At 49.6% G+C, this 11,764-nt stretch overlaps 1 protein-coding gene across 4 annotated transcripts; it reads right to left on the bottom strand.

Moving 5' to 3' along the window:
- Positions 1–233: 233 nt before the first annotated feature.
- ERGIC3 (ERGIC and golgi 3) lies at positions 234–11,733 on the bottom strand. Of its 4 annotated transcripts, none has more exons than XM_014550692.1 (13): positions 11,612–11,733; positions 11,408–11,495; positions 11,081–11,200; positions 7,947–8,040; positions 6,745–6,910; positions 6,554–6,611; positions 2,622–2,636; positions 1,937–1,968; positions 1,753–1,849; positions 1,611–1,694; positions 779–932; positions 647–702; positions 234–454 (listed from the first exon to the last, which is right to left on the bottom strand). In XM_014550692.1, the coding sequence occupies exons 1-13, from the start codon at positions 11,657–11,659 to the stop codon at positions 375–377; spliced, it is 1,092 nt and encodes a 363-aa protein (XP_014406178.1). In that variant the 5' UTR covers positions 11,660–11,733; the 3' UTR covers positions 234–374. The 4 variants fall into 4 exon arrangements, with proteins under 4 accessions (XP_014406178.1, XP_014406180.1, XP_014406179.1 ...); XM_014550694.1 differs by having other exon boundaries at positions 779–915; positions 1,611–1,675; positions 11,612–11,726; XM_014550693.1 differs by lacking the exon at positions 2,622–2,636 and having other exon boundaries at positions 11,612–11,728.
- Positions 11,734–11,764: the final 31 nt, after the last annotated feature.

Raw genomic sequence — 11,764 nt, forward strand, 5'->3', positions numbered from 1 at the left:
GAGGCTGAAATCAGAAGGCCCAAAGAGCACAGTGGAGGAGACTGAGGAGAGGGCTGTGTGGCCAGCATTAGTCTAGTTTGAACACAGCCCTATACACCAGGAAATGTCCACATGGAGCTCCCAGAGGGCATCTGGCCTGATCTGTCAGTCCTGATTGCCCTCAACAAGTGGCTGTGATGAGGGGTTGTCCCCAGGTTCTGACCAGACCCAAGAACCACACAGAGACCAGTGAGTACTATCACAACCAATAGATTTATCAACCTGGGGCTGAGCAGGACTCGCCGGGAAGGGAATAGGAAGTAGGGGGGCCTGGGAAAATGACCACAAAACCAGAGAACAGGAGAAAGAGGGGACAGCAAGGGGGAAGAGGACAACTATGTTGTCTTCCCTAGATCAATTTTCTTCTGGATGGCTCGTGCTGAGTGGTAGATGAGTGAATCGATGAGTCCAGCCACTGGGGAGAGAGACAGAACTGGAACTGGCCCAGTTGGGCCCTTGGCTTGACCACCAGAGCCTTACTCACTAGGTCAGCATCTCCCCTTGGCCTTGAGGTGCCCCTTCTTCCCCAACCAAAATCTGTGGGGAACCCAGACTTCACACTCCCCACCACACCCCAACACCAAACAGACACCCTAGAGCTACTAACCTGTGAACATGCCCCCGATGATAGCACACACGCCCGTGAGGAAGTGCGTGAAGGACCTGGCAGAGGAGTGGGGGGATCAGCAGGCACCCCTACTGCCACCAGGCCCAGTACCCTCCCTTTCCCCACCCTCACCTGTGCTTCTCTGTCAGCTTCACCATCATGGGCGAGAGCTCGTAGAGCACGAAGACTCCGGGAAGACCCTGGTCGCCCAGCAGCCCATTGGCGACCTTCTCATGTCTGGTCACAGAGAACTGATTTGTCCTCAGCACCTGGAATGGGAGGGGAGCTGGACCAGGGCCAGGTCTACAACCTGACTCCCAACCCCCTCCACCCTACCCCGGTTCCTGCCCTGTGTGCTGTAGCACCTTGAGTGTTGTGGAAGAGAAAACAAGGTGCCATGTTGGTAACGAATATGGCAAGGCCTGGGGACCACCTAGATGCCCTCTTCCAGCTTAACAATCCCAGCTTCTCCGCTGGTCACCAGCTCTTTAGAGTTTACCAATCCCAGCTACATTTGGTGGATTCTCATAACGGGTGTCCATGGATGAGAAGCAACTCTTCAAGGACGCACCATGAGCACCTGGCAAGGCTGGACCTGACTCCTCTGCAAACTCAGTCCCATGCATTCTACCAGTCTGCCGAGCTGCTGTTCCACAGGCCACAGCAGAAAGGGAAGCAGGGGGCCCAGGAAAGGTTAGCCCCCAGCCCAGGGCAGACCATGGAGTACAGTGAGGCAGACAGTGGGCACTGCAGGAACAGATGGATGCAGCCTGAGCAAGTAAAAAGAGCAAGTCCTTTCAGATCTGACAGCCCGGGCCTTGGTGGGCACATCGCCTACACTCTCTGAGCCTTGGCTTGTCGCCCATCATATGGGAATAAGAGCAGCACTTCACTTCCCAGGCTGAAGGGACTCCAGTGCTTGACACCGAGAGGGCCTCTGCTATCTGAGCTCCTGCAGACTTACCTGCCCATCTAGCTTCATGTACACTGTGGGCACCACCTTCACAAAGTACTGGAACATCATGGAGGCTGCAGGGAGAAGAGAGCACTGGGCATGGGTGTCGGGCAGGGCTTTGGGAGCTGGGGGTTACCTTCCAGGCGGGTACCTTGAAGTGCGGTGACGTTGGTGCGGTCCAGGGGGTTCACAATGCCTGGATAGTCCTCCCCAAATGACAGGTGCCGGATGTAGTGGGTCATGTTGATCTGTAAGCAACACCTGGGACTCAGAGCACTAAAGGCCCCAGCAGACCCCACCCCATCCGCCCTCCATTATTTCCACCTGGTACATACGTTGTCAAGGCCGAAGCTCTGCAAGTCGTGGACTAGAAGAGAAGGGGGAAAGTGTCACCTGGTGGAGCAGGACTGGCCACCTGGCTCCCTGAGTCCTCGCTCAGGCCTCCTCGCTCTTCCCTCTGGAGTGTGACCCCCCCAGCTCTTCTTTGACCCCTCACTCCCCCTTCCCTCCCAGCCTGGCCTTGCTTAAGGGCAGCCAGAAAGGGCCTGCCTTGGGCCTATGGGAGAGGCCATGCCCTCCTTGCGGGTCCTAAGAACACAGATCCCAGCTCTTCCCTGATATATGTAGGGAGCCCTCAAGAAACAAACACCACCAACTCTGGTCTCTCATTAACTAGAGCCGATGGCCAATCACTGAATCCCAAAGTGAGGTGGGACCTGAGAATGCTACCCAAGCTCTTTCCCTGATGCCTCTGCCCCTACCCTCAGAGCTCCCCGAAGGAAATCCTATGGTACCCTGAACCATAAGTTCCAGAATAAGTTCTTCCTGCCCTCTGACCCTGATTTCTCCTGCTGCAAGGAACCCCAACTCAAAAATATGTCCCAGTGCATTTTATAGTCACCCAGCAGCCAGGCCAGACAAGGCCCCAATCCCAGGCCCATCCAAACCTCCCCCCGATCGTGGGTGGGGAGACTACCCCAGACGTGGGGGCTTGGCTTCCCCAGGGTCAGGGCCACTTACTCTCCACAGCATGGACTGCAGCATGGAGGAGGGGGGGAGAGAAGGGAGGAAGAGAGAGAAAATTCAGAGCTTTACAATGAGGGCTATGGAGCAAGAAGACATGTAGTAGAAGGGACAACTGGAATGTTTTTGCCTCAGCAGCAGGGTCTGGACTCAGCTAACAAGCCTCCTCCTGATCCAAAGGAAAGAGTGCAAGGAGGGTTGGGGGCAGAAGTATGGTGGCCTAGGAAGAACAAAAGACCTAGAGCCCAAACAGCCACTTTTCTAGTTGTGTGAAGTTGGTCAAATCACTTGCCCTCTCTGGGCCTCAGTAATCTCTGCAAAGGGCTGTCCTGAGGAACAGGTACAATCTAAGATGGAAAAGTACGATACACTTTACAATCTCTCCTCCTCCCCACCCAAGTCAACAAGGATGTCAGGAACTAGGTCCTTGACCTTCAATTGAGCCAGATTTCTGGCCTTGGGCTACTGTAGGGTCCTCCTTTGAACATCCTTCTGGGGTACAGAACACCCTTCGTCCTGGGCTCCCTGACTCTGACAATAGCCCAGGCTGAGAAGCAGAGATGCTACTGCCGCCTCCAGCACCATCTCCTACTGCATGCGCTCAGGTCCTCTGCCAACAGCTTGCCGACTTCCCACCATCCCAGTAAGTCCACCCTTCCTCAGCCCCTTCCATAGTAGAGGGGGCTCCAGACCCACCTACCTGTCCCTCTCCACACTTGGCCTCACACCCACAAACTGCCTTGAAAACCAGCTGGGCTATCTCCATTGGGCCCATTACTCCTGCTCACCTTAGTCATGGGCAGCTCAGGACTGTCAGGTCATCTCTCACCTACTAGACTCCTGTCACCTAATATGACCCCGACTCCCATTCCTCCCAGACCTTCTATGGGCCCTGTTACTCATCAGCAAAACCTCTACATCTTCAACCTCCAAACATTCCCCAACCTTCTTGTTCCAACTACAGCTGGGCACTTCTTTGAAAGTACTATTTCCTTTGCGCCCCTCCCCCAAGTGGTGACTATTTCCCACACACATCCTTCTCCTTGGTCTAAAGAGAGGTCCTCCTTGCTCCTAAATGCCACTTTCGTTCGGATCACTGTCCCTCAATCGCCCCTAAAAATCCCCAGCTTTGCAGCTCATGGCAAACTATTCCACCAACTAGCCCTACTTGTTTACTTACTTAGAGCACCACCCAGAACCCCAGGTCAGTCCTCCCAGGTTCTAGCCACTGGCCATCGCAGAGATCTCTCCCACACGGCTCTGTTACAGTTCCTGGTGATTCCTTATCATCCAATCTACCTTTACCTAAGTCGTCTGCCTTTCCTCCTGGTGCCACGTTTGAGCTTCCTATACTTCAGAGGCACCAGATTCTGTCTTCTTTTTCCTTCTTAAGGTCTTCACTGCAATAAGTGTCCCTTTCATCTCTGGAGCATCACTTTGTCTCTCTTTAATCCGACAGCAGATTAACACATCAAACATCTTACAAAGCCCTCCCTTGACTCCACATTTCCCTCCAGCTGTCGCCTTCTCTCTCCCGTTAGAGCCAACTCCATGAAGGAGTTGCGCACACTCACTGGCTCCAACTCCTCTCCCATTTCTTCCTATGGGTGCTCCCTACCACTCCGCCCACACTGCTCTGTCAGGGTCAGTAACCACGGCCATGTCATGTATCCATGGGCAATTATTACTGACGTCCAGAAGCATCTGACCATCCAACACTGTTCTGGAAACACTTCCATCCCTGGGCTTTCAGGACACCACTCCCTTGGTTTGCATTCTCACCTCACCTCTGCTGCTTCCTCCGGATGCCCTTGTCCTCTCATGTTGGAAGCCCAGCACTCAGTTCTTTGAGCTCTCCTCTTCTCCATCTATCCTCACCGCCAGGGCAACTTCATCCAGTCCCATGGGTTTAAATACGCTGATGACTCTAAGCTTTGTATCCCCAGATCTCTCTCCTGAACTCCAGACTTGAATAGCCAACTGCATACTAGACATCCTGGATGTCTAAATGCCATTGGACTGATCATGTCAAAAGCTGAACACTTGCGTTATGTCCCCACCTCCAACCATCTAACCCTGTTCCTCTGAGTCTTCTCCCTCTCACTAAATGCAACTTTATCCTTCTCGATACTCAGGTATAAAACCTTGACTCCTTTTTCTCTTACCCTTCACATCCTCCAGCAACACCTCTCAGCTCTACCTTCAAGATATATGCAGTCACTTCTCACCATCTTCTCACCACTCTGGCCCTGCCCTATCACCTTGTGCCTGGACTGGTCACTGCAAAAACCTCCAAACTGGCCTCTCTGGTTCTGTCCTTCCCCCACAGTCTTCTCCACAGAGCAGAGTGCTGCCTGCCTTTTCAAAGTTAAGTCGGATCACATACCACTTCTTCAGAGCCCTGCAGGGCTTCCCATCTCACAGAGTAAAAGCCCAAGGCTGTACAATGCCCCTCCAAGCCCTACATGACATGGCCCCTCCTTACCTCTCTCATCTTCTTTCTTCCTTTCTTAATTTTTATTGATTTTTAGAGAGAGAAACATTGATGTGAACATCGACAGGCTACCTCCTGCATGCCCCCTATTGGGGATTAAACCCACAACCTGGGCATGTGCCTGGACCAGGAATCAAACTGGCGACCCTTTAGTGCATGGGACGATGCCCAACCAACTGAGCCACACCGGCCAGGGCTCTCACCTTCTTTCTAACTGTGCGGCTCTGCTCCCTCTGCTGCAGCCATCCTAACTTTCTTACTGGACCTTGAACTCACCAGCACATTCTTACCTTAGGGACCTGCATTTGCTATTCTCTCTGCTTGAGGTACTTTCCCCCAGACACCCATAGGGTCAGCTCAAATATTGCCCCGTCAGTCTTTCCCTGGTCACCCCATATAAAATATAACACACATGTCGTCTCACCCAAGCGCCTCATCCCCATCATCGATCTTGCTTTTTTGGTCCATATCACTTAATAGCATCTGATATACTATATATTTCACATACTTGTTTATTGTCTGTTTTTTACTAGAATGTTCTAAGGGCAGGGACTTTGTCTTGTTCACTGCTGTATCCTTAGCACTTAGACTAGCATATAGTACATAGTAGGTGATTAATAAATACCTAGTGCATGAATGAATGAATGAGTGAGCATAAGTTTCACTTATTCATCCCTGTGAATAACCTCGTGAGGTAAGTCTAGTATCTTCAACCCCATTTTATAGAAGAATAAACTGAGTAGGGCTCACTACTCCCCAAATATGACATAGCTTGGGAGTGGCAAGACTTGTGTTCCAACCCAACTCTGTTTCCCTCAAAGCCTCACATGCAGGTCATCTGAGACTGGGTGCTACATTTTAAACAAGTGCCTACCATAAGCCAGGCTCTATGCTATAGTTTTTAAGCTGCACACATACCCTAGGAGATAAGTGCTGTCATCACCATTTTGTAAAGTAGGAAATTATTTTAAAAGTTAAGAAACTTGCCCTAACCGGTTTGGCTCAGTGGATAGAGGGTCAGCCTGCAGACTCAAGGGTCCCAGGTTCCATTCTGGTCAAGGGCATGTACCTTGGTTGCGGGCACATCCCCAGTGGGGAGTGTGCAGGAGGCAGCTAATCGATGTCTCTCTCTCATCGATGTTTCTAACTCTCTATCCCTCTCCCTTCCTCTCTGTAAAAAAATCAATAAAAACAAACAAAAAAGAAGTTAAGAAACTTTCTCAAAGTGTCATACAGCCAGTAAGGACTGAAACTGAAATCTGAAACCAGGAGTCTGGCTCCTCAGCTGTGTTCTTAACTGTTGTACCAAACTGCCACCCTGATACGAGGATCTTTTCTGGGCCAAAGACAAAAGAACATCGGGCAGGTGAAGGGACACTCAAACCCGCCAAGTGTCCAGGGTCGAAGCCTCTCCGGCTGATGGAGGATCACTCACCATGCACATGGGACTGCTGGAAGCTCTTCCCGGGAGCAAAGTGGAAGTTTCCAGCCACCTGTAGGGGACATTCCCTCTCATTCTCCAGCTGTTTCCTCTCTTCCCTTCGTCCCCTGAGGGCCTACACAGGCCCGAGATTCACAGTGGAGTGGGGCTCAACTGCCCCTGCGTCGACTCAGTCCCTCCTCTACCTTGTTGACTTCCAGGAAGCCGTACACCTGGCAGCCTTCATTCTTCTGCTCCTGCATCTTCTGGCTGAAGCCCTCTCGCCGGCACTGCTCAATAGTGTCTGGGTTCTTAAAGGCCCAGCCTCGACGACGATACGCTTCCCGCACATCCTCACAGGTGTTACAGCACCTGTAGGAGAGGAGGAACGGGTTGGCACCTTGGGAAATAAAGCCTGAGCAGTTCTGCCTGCTAAGGGAGCCTCTGTCAGCCTCATCCCTGACCACCAAATGTTCTCAAAGCGTGTTTCCTCAGTGGCAGCAGAACTGTTTAAAATACAGATTCCTGCCCAGCCAGTGCTGCTCAGTGGTTGGGCGTCGACCCATGAACGAGGAGGTCACGGTTTGATTCCCAGTCAGGATACATGCCTGGGTTGTGGGTTTGATTCTCAGTGGGGGGTGTGGGGGTGCAGGAGGCAACCAATCAATGACTCTCCTCAATGATGTTTCTATCTCTTCCTTCCTCTCTCTGAAATCAATAAAAGTATAAACACACACACACACATACACACAAACACATTCCCATTCTGTTTGGGGTGATGAAAGGTTTTGGAACAGATAGTGGTGATGATTGCACAATGCTATGAATGCAGTTAATGCCACTAAATTGTACATTTGAAAATGGTTAGAATGGTCACATTTATAGCATATATGTTTTATTACAATAAAAATTAAAAACAAAACATATTCCTAGGACCCACTGCAGACCTTCTGAATGAGCCTTTCAGAGGTCAGGAGCTGGGAAACATAATAGCAGTTGCTATAGATCAAGGGCTTAATAATCTGAACTAGACCTTCCATCTCAGTGCTTTACATAGAGTATACCGGCACACATATTTAATCCAGAGGTAACTCTCATGAGAAAGGTGTTATGATCATCGCCATTCACAAGAGAGGTTATGTGGCTAGGCCCAAGGACACATGGGTGGAGCGAGGCAGTTGGACTAGAGAGCACCTCTGAACCAGAGCAAGGACCATTTCAGCCTCTTCCCCAGGTCTGCAGGCAGGGCCTGGCACTCACACCAGGATTCGTTACTGAGGCACACACCCCATCCCCTCTAAATTCTTGGTCCAACTTTCACACCTGTCAGAGAGTCAGACTGAGGCTGAGGAAGGCTGACAAACAGCCCTGTTCCCCTCCCTTCCCTTCCCATCAGGGTCTGGCTCACTTGATGTCTTCGGTCTCAGCACCATAGCAGCTCTCACAGCGGTGAGGATCCAGGGAGTCAGGGTCAAACACCTTCATCTCGACTTTCCCAAGTTCTAAGGAGAGGGCAGGGGCGGGCATTAGTTGGGGGCAGATACAGTGAAATCTACTCCCAAGCCTGAGCCCGTGACTTGGGAATAATAAAAGTTATAATAATAGCTAATATTTACATAGTGTATACTATGCGTCAGGCACTAAGCACTTCTACACATGTATTATTTCTTCTAAAAATAGCAATAGTAATAAAACAATAATGATAAATACTAAATGTCAGCTCCAGGTCATCGTACTTTATATGTATCATCTCACAACAACTCTATGAAGGTGAGGTTATTTTTTTTTAATATATTTTTACTGATTTCAGAGAGGAAGGAAGAGGGAGAGAGAGATAGAAACATCCATGATGAGAGAGAATCATGGATCAGCTGCCTCCTGCAAGTCCCCCACTGGGGATGGAGCCCACAACTCAGGCATGTGCCCTTGACCGGAATCAATCCTGGGACCTTTCAGTCCGCAGGCCGACACTCTATCCACTGAGCCACACCGGCCGGGGCCGAGGTGAGGTTATTATCCCCATCATACTTGAGAAGATGCTGAGGCTCAGAGATGAGAAGTGACTTTGCAGATTTCAGCTCCAATTCCAAAGTGTACGTCCTTAACCACTTCATCATGGTGCTTCTCAGACCTCTCTCTCTGCACTGGCTCCGACTCTTTAACTATCCCGTCATAATTGGCAATTTTAATATTCAAAATAACCTGACCACCTGTCCTCCAATACTCTTCTTATTTTGTCATCTCACCTCAGCTATCCATTTCCATGCTTACACCTAGACCTTATCGTTAGCAATTACAGCAAACTTTCAAAAATGCAATGTCAAGTATTCAACTACTTATCCTTATTTTCCCAGTTCACTACCCCTGGTATGCAGAATCCACCAATTCTTTGACACCAATGACACTACCACTCCTTCGTGTCCTTACTTCCAAGGTACAAAATGGGGAAAGGATCGTCTCTTCAATAAATGGTGCTGGGAAAACTGGATATTCACATGCAAAAAATGAAACTGGACCCCTACTTATAAAAATCACTCATAAAAACTTACTCAAAATGGATTAAGTGTAAGACATGATACCATAAAACTCCCAGAAGAGAACATACGAGAAAAGCTCCTTGACTTGGTCTTGGCAATAATTTTTTGGATTTGACCAAAAGCACAGGCAACAAAAGCAAAAATAAACAAGTGGGACTACATCAAAATAAAAAGCTTCTGTATTAGCAAAAGAAACAATTAAAATGAAAAGGCAACTTACAGCATGGGAGAAAATACCTGAAAGAATATATCTGATAAGGGGTTAATATCTTAACTACTAGTATATAAGGAACTCACATAACTCAATAGCAAAAACAACAACAACAACAAAAACCCCAAATAATCCAATTAAAAATGGGCAAAGGACCTGAATAGACATTTTTCAAAAGAAGACATACAAATGGCCAACAGGTACATGAAAAGGTGCTTAACATCATTATGTATTCCTCTTCCACAATGAATAGGGCTGACCTGTGTAACCACCAGTATACTGCAGAATAACGGTGTGCAACTTTTGAAGCTGGTCATAAAAGAAGTTGTGGTTTTCCCCTCTCTCCTAGATCACTTGCACAGGGGGAAGCCAGTTGCCAAGTTGTGAGGACATTCAGCATCCCTACTGAGAGGCACATGTGGTGAAGGCACCGAGGCATCTTGTCAACAGCCATTTGTATGGGCCCTTTTAGATGCAGATCCTCTGCCCCAGTCAAGCCTTCAAATGACTGTAGCCCCAGCTAACAGCTTCACTGCAATCTCATAAGACCCTAAGGCAGAATCTCCCAATCACTCTTGAATTCCTGACCCACAGAACTGAAAACAAATGTTTGTTCTACTAAGCCACTAACTTTTGGGGTAATTTGTTACACAGTAGTGGATATATAATATTACCCTCCCTTTCCCACACACATACAAAAAAAATCCTCTTCCTCCTCTCTGGTTATTCTTTTTTTAAAATATATTTTTATTGATTTCAAAGAGGAAGGGAGAGGGAGAGATAGAAACATCAATGATGAGAGATCATTGATCAACTGCCTCCTGCATGCCCCCCACTGGGGATTGAGCCTGAAACCTGAGCATGAGCCCTGACTGGGAACTGAACCATGGCCTCCTGGTTTATAGGTTGACATTCAATCACTGAGCCACACCGGCCGAGTACTCTCTGGTCATTCTTATCTCAAATCACTCATTTGCTCAGGCAAAAGCCGTGGCATCAAAGCCCTGAGTGCTCTCTTATACCCACATCCAATCCTACAGCAAATCCTATTGGATTTTACTGGTGTTCAACATGCATCTATTGAATACATGAATGATAAAGCTCACTGACAGAGCAATCCCTACGGTATGAAAAATCATAGCTTTGAGTAGGGTTTTGTATGGTGGAAAACTGAGTTAATGGAGGCATTGGGAGGCTGCCTAGTGAGAGAAAAAGAAACTAAAAGTGAACCACCACTCTGTACTAGACATTGTATACATATTACTTCATTTGATCCCCTAATTCCATGTGGTGGGTACAATTGTTTATCACCTCTTTATAGCTGAGGTCACAGACTGAAAGAGGAAAAAAACTCTATCTGAACTCAGGTAATCTAACTCAAGAATGTACACTTAACCTTCAGCCACTCTACATCCCCAAAGGGAAGAGCGTTAAGGGCTCTTAGCCAACAGGATGGGAAAGCAAACAGTCAGGGGATCTTGGGTCCATCTAGAGAAAGTCTGCCAAGGCAACAGCAAGAGGACCCATCCTCAAACTTCTGTTACTCAAACCATGATATTAGGGACCTTTGAGAATGGCAGCCAGGTAGTGTACTCTACTCCACATACAGAGGCTAGAAACCCGGGTTTCTGCCCACTCTGATTAACAGCTGGGGAACCCTCGGCACGCCATTTGACTTCTCTGGGGCATAGTTGCTTCACTGGTCACTAGGCCGGCCACAGCCCACTTGCCAGAAGGTAGGGCTTAGGCACGTTGAGCTCTGGGATCCGAGATCAGGCCCCCTCCCCCAGTTACCATGCCGCTCAGCCTCTGAGCTCACGGGGATGCCATCCTTGTCTAGCCTTTGCTTGAACAGGTTGTGTTCCACATCCAGCTGCTGTTCGCCAGCTACATCCATGGCATCAATGCTCAGATCTAGAAACAGTAAGTCCAGGTAAGGTACTAGGATCCCAGGGGCAAGGGAATCCGGGTGTTGGAGGGTAGGGGGATGCTGGACCTGTCTCGAGGCAGCAGTGGGTGAAGGGAAGGAGTCCAGTTCCAAGTCTGAAGCCGGAGGTGTAAATCTGGAGGCCCACCGGAGAACCCCGGGACCGGCGATCCCCACCGGGGGAAGGTACTTACAGGCACAAGGCATGTGCGGAAAAAAGACATCGATGTTGATCTTCAGTTTGTCTCCCCGTGACTTGTCCACGTAGAGTTCAGGATGCACCTGGGCGGCACTGCCTCAGTGAGACGTGGCCTCAGGCCTCTTCCCCACCCACCCCCGTCCCGAAAGACCCGATTCCTGGCAAGCCCAGACCCGCGCACGCCCAGCCCGCCCCTTACCTCCGTGGTGAGGTAGTACTGCAGCTCGGACAGGAACAGGAGCAGCATGAGCAGGCCGCTGACAATGGTCACTGCAGGGCAGGGAGCGAGGGTCAGCACGGCCTCGGTTCAGCTCCCTCAGCCCCGGACAGGCCGGCTGCGTGCAGAAGGCCC

This window comes from Myotis brandtii, unplaced genomic scaffold, assembly GCF_000412655.1.
Source record: "Myotis brandtii unplaced genomic scaffold, ASM41265v1 scaffold61, whole genome shotgun sequence".
In the NCBI taxonomy this organism is placed as follows: domain Eukaryota; kingdom Metazoa; phylum Chordata; class Mammalia; order Chiroptera; family Vespertilionidae; genus Myotis; species Myotis brandtii.